Source organism: Engraulis encrasicolus, chromosome 4, assembly GCF_034702125.1.
Source record: "Engraulis encrasicolus isolate BLACKSEA-1 chromosome 4, IST_EnEncr_1.0, whole genome shotgun sequence".
Classification (NCBI taxonomy): domain Eukaryota; kingdom Metazoa; phylum Chordata; class Actinopteri; order Clupeiformes; family Engraulidae; genus Engraulis; species Engraulis encrasicolus.
The window spans coordinates 17444088-17452040 of NC_085860.1; the positions used below are offsets into that span (position 1 = coordinate 17444088).

The 7953-nt window shown below is 41.8% G+C and overlaps 1 protein-coding gene across 1 annotated transcript in view; it reads right to left on the bottom strand.

Moving 5' to 3' along the window:
- Positions 1–3194: 3194 nt before the first annotated feature.
- The window catches only part of kiaa1549la (KIAA1549-like a), a 62082-nt gene continuing 57323 nt past the window's right edge, over positions 3195–7953 (bottom strand). The window contains exons 23-24 of the mRNA XM_063196041.1: positions 5346–5420; positions 3195–3503 (exon numbers count right to left, since the gene is read on the bottom strand). Coding sequence (XP_063052111.1) covers positions 5391–5420 — 30 coding nt within the window. The 3' untranslated portion in view covers positions 3195–3503; positions 5346–5390. The remainder of the gene's footprint in view (positions 3504–5345; positions 5421–7953) is intronic.

The following is a 7953-nucleotide window of genomic DNA, read 5'->3' on the forward strand; positions in this document are numbered from 1 at the left end:
CCTATATGAACAGGCTACTAAGAATTTGACGGTGGTGCTAAGTCTATTCATGAAAAAGGTCAAAGATGTTTTTTTCCCCCACGGATGAAAATGATTTGTTGGGCATGTTGGGAAAAAGTATCTCTTCATCTGTTGGGTGTAATGCAATATCAACAGAAAACGTATGTTCAACTGCTGTCAGAGAGATTTCCTTCAGGCAGCTGTATTTGTTTTCAGCATTTTTATTATTGTTTTTTGAATGATCAAAGTTAATATACTTTCCGTAATATTTTATTTCCATTGATGTGTAACTCAACCAAACAAAATGAGCTTCAAAACACAAATGGAACTGACTGCAATGCTTGTAAAATTATGGCATTTTCAAAATGTACATGTTAAAATGAGCAAGTGAAAGAAAGGAGAGAGAGAGAGAGAGAGAGAGAGAGAGAGAGAGAGAGAGAGAGAGAGAGAGAGAGAGCATCACAGATGATAATACATATAGAAAACACAGAATTCTGTGTTGATTTGTAAATATCAACTTTTTCACATCTGTTAATTTTACAAGATTTTTTGTTAGGTGAAAATATACATCTGGCAAAAGGGGAGTTAAAAGATGAATGTGCGTAAATAAAGCTTGACATCTTAGTATATATGAGTTGTGGAAATACATACATAGCATATTTCACAATTTCTTTCCCCCAAACCACACTAGCGACTTTTCTTATTCCTTTTTCACATTTGAAAACAATAGCATTGTAAGATAGCTGTACTGCAAATTGGCAACAAACACTGTTGAAATGCTACCTGTCCAAAACGAACTGGATGGGTGGTCAGCGAATTACCCAATTAATACAAAAATAGTCCAGAAAGGAAAGAAAACATCTTTTACAAAATAAAACTGAGTGACAATAGTGATCATCATCAAAGCATCACTGCTGCCTCGCTACCCAGTCAAAGAAGAGATAAACTTGATGATTACAAATGAAACAAAAGTCATTTCAAATACAGTACATTAAAACATATCGGATGAAGAAGTATTTCCCCTTTCAATGAAGTAGCAGTCTGTCCCAGGTTAATGCTGTGGTCTCCAGAACCGCTTCCAAGACACTGAACAGAATGCTTTGGGCAATTATTCCCTTTTCAAATAATAACTACAGTAATAAAACACTGATATGGAGGGAAATACTGTCATCTTGTATAGAGACTTTACAGAGAAGTTAAGCTCCCATAACCATGGGGAACCGTGACACTAAAACACGACAGCTCTGGATTTCCGCTTCCTTCCAAGAAGAGACGGCAAAGTGGCCTCCACATCTAAAGCAATCTTGCATACAGAGCCATGGCATGAAACATTCTCAGAGAGCATGCATCAAAAAACCATTCGTCCTTGAAAGAACACATGCCAAAAAAGCAGACTTTGTAACACAGTATCCACCCTTTTACGGAAAAGCACTTTTTTCCTCATTGCACACAACACTGAGAACTGAACTGTGTTCTGACAACCCGCACCCTCTGGTCGGTCGCAATCAAATTTCCCTTTTTGTTCCAAAGACAAATACTATCTGTAATATAATTATTATTGATACAGTTTACATTGTGGTCAAAGCTATGCAACAAATTCAAGTTTTAATCGATACAACGACGAAATGTGGTATTTCTTATATTGCTGGTATATGGCGAGATTTAGTTCAGTTTCAAAGGGTTTATTTAGCTAAAATACCCTTCACTGGGCTCTGCGATGAGGACTCTACATTTTGGTACCTGTAAGAAATAAGGCAGAAGACCAAAACCAAACGCTTCACTCATCATGAGTAGGTGTGAAGACCAGCATATTGTTCATCAGACATCAGCCCCCTGTTCCGAAAAGTCACTCCCGTAAAACCTGTTTCCTTCCCATCAGGTGTGATCTGAAAAGACACTACCGGAAGATTGCACACTCTTATGGTTTTTCATCAGCCTTCTTCTGAAAAAGACACTACCTAAACATGTTTCCCTTTCCAAAAGACATCCTGGAGATTGCACACTGTCCCATTTCAACAGCCCTCTTCTGTGAACCCTTCAGTACCTCAATAGTCGTTCCCTTTCCATCCGCCCTTATCTGTAAAAGACACCTTACCTCAAAACCTGTTCTCTTTCCACAACGCGTTTTCTCAGACAAGATTCTACTGTGCACTCTTTTCTATCAGATGTGTTCCGAGAAGATTATCTTCTCAAACATTGTTTATTTTCAGCTCTCGTCTTCTCAGCTTCTTTCATCTAAAAAGACACTATACCTCAACCCTCCACCTCCCTTTAGCTTCCGTCTGAAAAGTCACTGCCTCAACAGTACACGTTCCATCAGCTCTCGTCTGAAAAGACACTTCCTCAAAAGTCCATATCCCTTTCTGTTCCAGCAGCTCTTGTCTGAAACTCCCTTAAGATTCAAATCAAACTATTGCACATTCAACTGTCCCTCATCTGAATACTTCCTCAGCAGACCAAAAAACACCCTCCCTCAACAGTCTGTCAGCTCTCACCTGAAAAGATCTGAAAACTGAAACCTGTCCACGATCCTTCACTTCAATACCCGAGCTGAACATCAGCAGACATCTGTATCGTACAAACAGGACAATCGCACTCTAGCGTGGGTCACTATCACTGGAGTAACGCAAGTACTTCAGGCCCCCCTGCAAGCTACCAAGAATGGGCCGAAAAAACGGGCCTAATATCATGTGGAGGGGGCCCGTTTCTTCAACTCAAGGGCCCATGTGGGCCCCCCACCTTGTATTTCCCCCCTCTGCCTCGCGGGGGCTGCGGGGGTATACTTTACGCCCCTGGTCACTATACCCTACTGATGCCTGGTATAAGGAAATCAAATGAGAGAGACTACACCACGGTTACTCAGCAGAGAAGACAACATGGAGACGCTAACACCACAAGCTGCTGAGATTGAGAGTGAGGTTATGGTTATGAGGATGATGGTAGCATGTACGGTAAGCCACATTCTTCTCAAATCAAGAAACCATTATTACATAGTACTCAGTCACACCACAGGTTTTTTTTCTTGTTCCAAGTACAGTGCATGAGAGTATCACCTGCAGTAAGCCCGACTGTAATATTTACCTTTGCATCAATGCATGAGAGCAAGTAACACAATAAAGTAGGCTGCACAGATAACTAGACACTTAGAAACCTAAAGGACACAAGAAGTAAAAAAAACATCAGAAATAAAGAAACTACGCACAGTTTTTTATATCAGTTATTCAAATCATCGATAAAGCTGAAATAAAAAAGGAGAGGGGAAAGCAAATCAGAAAAGAAAGTAGAGTTTGGCCTGGCCAGGCAGTTGTAGAACAGCCTTGACAGGTAGCCCAGGTGGAGGCTGGGACATGGCTTCATCTGTGTGTCCTACAAGGCTCTTCTGGACGGGAGATACCATGGAGAGAGAGAGAGAGAGAGAGAGAGAGAGAGAGAGAGAGAGAGAGAGAGAGGTGGTCCTGGGGCCCTTTGAATGGAGGGAGGCCTTGTAGAGTTTTGTATAAACCCTGAAAGCAAACACAAAGTCACAGTAAATACTAGGGCTGTAACGATACACTCACCTCATGATTCGGTTCGTATCACGATTTTTGACCTACGGTTCGATACACCCCGCAATTTCCCATTTGCCAAAATTATAGGAGTAAAAACTATGATAGGTATAGGTAGAATATGTTACACGAGGCCACTAATGATGTAAAAAAGTTGGAAGCACTGTCCCTTCATATCATGTGATTGTTTCCTGGCCTGATTTGGGTATCATGATACTGCCTCCTTGTATCACGATACAGTATCGTGACTCTGTGCATCACGATTTCTCGGTTCTATACAATATCGTTACAGCCCTAGTAAATACACTGCACAATCGTACTAGACTGTCATTCCACATAGTAGTTCCATAATAGTCATATCAACTAATATTTACTATGATCATTTTCATTTTATTCTTTTTGTTTTATTTTTTAATTGTGCCTTCTGTATATTAGATAGAACAGTAGAGAGAGGACGGGGAATGGTTGGGAGAAAGAGGCGAGGTAGGGTTGGGAGATGACCCGGGCTGAATTGGAACCTGGCCGAACCATGCACTGCAGCGTCTCTGATTGGAATTACAAAGGGCTAAAAAGTGTCTGTAACACTTTACTTGACGCCGGTGTCATACACATGTCATTACAGTGTCATAATAGTGTCATGACACAGTCATAGATAAGTCATAAACATTATGTTGGCAGCTGTCTTTGCCATAACCGAATGTCACCAACAGTCATAAAGGCCGACAGTCATAAAATGTTTATGACATGGACATAATGTTTATGACACATGCATAACTGTGCCAGGACACAATTATGACACTGTAATGACATGCTTACCGGCGTCAAGTAAAGTGTTACCAAAGTGACATTGACGCTAAATACTGAGAAAAAGAAAGTGGCGTCTAGTGGGAGAGAGTATACGATTTCAGCTTCACTTTTGGCCATTTTGTGGAAACAAATTCGCAAACAATACACCAAGTCAGAAATATGTACTCAGTTGACACAAATACTACAATATATGTATTGTGGGTTGCAGGGTTTTTTCCTACATAGCACAGTATCTATAAGTATATAAGTAACTGTAACTGTATATGTAACTGTATATACACAGTGTAGTGGGGAATTGGGTCTGGCGGCAGTGCCTTATGCAGTATACAGAACAGCACATGAGCTGACAGGGACAGATGTGACAGCAGTAAGCAAACACAGGATGGCTCTCTGATAGCCCATTAACTCTGCATAATGAAACCTATGACAGGTGTGACGAGAGAGACAGCACACGCACGCACGCACACAGACGCACGCACACGCACACACACATAAATAAACATCTCTCTTTCTCTCTCTCTCTCTCTCTCTCACACACACACACACACACACTCGCACACACACACATGCGCACGCACACACATGCGCACATACGGTCAACCCAAAGACACCTACACACACACACACACACACACACACACACACACACACACACACACACACACACACACACACACACACACACACACACACACACACACACACACAGACTGCGTTATCTCCCACTGGAGATCAATTAAGCAGGCTGCATTTCACACGGCACCTCATCAAAGGAGACCGTCAGGGATGGCACAAGTACACTGCATATCTGCTGCAGCCGGAAAACAAAGACAAGCAGCCGACAAACAGGACGGGTAATGAGGGTGACAAGCAGGACAAGGAGGGGAGGTGGGGGGAGGGGGTGTGACAGGTCCAGGAGGAGGAGGAGGAGGATGTTACAGTAATAACTGTGTGGTGCTTAGTAAAGTGAAGTGTGGTGAGTGCATTGCCCACCCAGGTGTGTTATTATGTCCTGTCTGTGCTGCCGACCAACACACTTCAGCAGATGGTCTCCAGGTGACACTGGTTCTGAAAAGGAGAAGAGAAGAGAAGAGAAGAGAAGAGAAGAGAAGAGAAGAGAAGAGAAGAGAAGAGAAGAGAAGAGAAGAGAAGAGAAGAGAAGAGATACAGACAAGATACAGAAGAGAAGAGATACAGAAAAGTGGAGGAGAGAAGAAAAGAGAGAAGAGAAGAGAAGAGAAGAGAAGAGAAGAGAAGAGAAGAGAAGAGAAGAGAAGAGAAGAGAAGAGAAGAGAAGAGAAGAGGATATAAATAAAATGTTAGTCCTTTCAACTTTCACAGTGAGTGTACTGTCTCTGGGTGTTATGGGGCTATGCAGTCTGGAAAGCTAAAGGAGGATTGTGTGCCCTCCCGACTGACATCAAACATTACAAGACAAATCTGATGGGATCAATGAAGGACCTTAATTCCACTGTTGGCGCGTTCTGGCCGACTGAGAACCGTGCTGGTGCCCAATCCTGCACCTAGTCGCCAACCGGCTCGGTTCTGGTCGGCCTGAAAACTCTATTTGTGATGTGCCGTTCACTTATGCACCGCTTTGGATAAATACAAAAGCCAATTCCACCCCTCAAAAAAAGCCAAAAGGCAGAAACTCACACATAAGACTGAGTTTAGATTGGAAATTACTGTAACTTTACAACAACTCCTTGGTCTTGTGATTAACTCCTTAGCGCAGAGCCTCTCTTATAACCTTATTGTCACCAAAATGGTAATGATGAAGTTGTATTTGGGGTCGTTGGGGCAGTTGATTGCTTCCTGACAAAGTGGGTAGAGTTCCTCATTTCTCCGGAGCTCAGAACCAATATTTGTATTGCTCCTGGCCTGACTAGAAGCAACGGTAAAGGTGTTGCATCACTAGGAGGGCGTGGCCAGTCTAGGCATGGAGAGTTCCATACGGGGCCGCTGACAGCTTTGGTCAGTTGGGCCCAGGACAAAGTAATCTGAAAGGACCCCTCTCCTTACACATACAATGTACTGAGGACCAAGTTCTACAGTGGCTTTCAAAAGTCTACCCACCTCTCTTCAAATGTCGTTTTTTTTGTGATGTAAAAAGATTTTCGAATATTTTAGGAAGTATGGGGTGCATACAGGGCCACTGATAGCTTTGGCCGAGCCCAGGACAAAGTAATCTGAAAGGACCCCCCTCCTTACACATACAATGTACTGAGGACAGACTTCTAGGACCCCTCTCTCCCTGGGCCTGGGACAACTGGCCAATTTGTACCTCCCTGCCGGCGGGCCTGGCTGTAACGATAAACTGAACTCACAATTCCATTCGTATCACGATTTTTCACCTATGATTTTTTTGTCAATTTTTGAAATCTATGAAAACATTTTAGGTATATATTTATATTTATAGATATTTTACAAGAGGCTACAAATAATATTAACACACAGAGGACTGAATGCCCTTCAGAGGGCAATTTGACATGTCTCCAAAAACAAATCTGTAACTCTGTGAGTTTTTGTCATTGAAACATATAAGTCACACCATTAGAAACATCAGACCTTCCAGATTTCAAATATATATATATATTAAATAAATTATATAGCTGGCCCAATTTAAAGAAAGTGAAAAGAAATCTTCGCATATTCTGTACTCTCTGCCTGTAGCAGCCACACCTATAGCTATTCACATGTTAAGTACCGGTGCTTGAGTGGCTATTCAGAGGTGACAACACGCCCCTTTCAGCTAGGCAAAACACAGTGTACTGCCACAGGACAAAGAGAGTGACAGAGGGGTGTGCTATCAGAGCACATGGAGATTGACAGGGGGGTGTGGGCCATTAGAGCTTTTTCACACCTATCTCATTAGTATTCAAATGAGACAGGCAGTGGCATGACATAGACTTTCTTTTTTGCATTTTGTATGAAAACAACAAAACATTTCTAAATGCCCTTTTTACTTTTATGCAGCCAACACATTTGTTTACAAGATTCAAACTTCAAAAGTCTTGGCTAGATATATTTATTGTGTGTTTTCTTGCACTTTTTGAAGACCTCTGAAACCTGTTTTTTTGTACAGTTCTGTTTATACTCAATTTAAATAAAACATGTTTGTATGACATCCAATTTTCTTTCAGATTATTTCTTGTCAGGCTTTTCAGAATACAACCATATATTCCACTTTTGCATAGATGCTTACTGTTAGTTGAAAATACTTGAAAATGTCAGAGTGGTGCAAGCAGCCTAAAAGCCTCTGAAGGCCTTAGACTTCAGAGGGTTAAAAAGTTCAAGAATAATAATGATGATTCGAAGCACTATCACATCATATTATGTAGTTGTTTTCCGGACTGAAAGGCATCAAAACTTTGAGAGGGCCTATCATGATACTGCCTCCTTGCATCGCGATACAGTATCGTGACTCTTAGTATCACAATTTCTCGATTCGACACAATTGTTACGATACGGAGAGGTCAGGGGAAGGTCAATGCATGTAGAGTATACAATACACGACCACATTGACACACCTCAGTCACACAGCCCAAGTGAAGAATGGCTTTGGTTTTGGGTTTAGACCGCCCATATAAGCCAGGTGGAG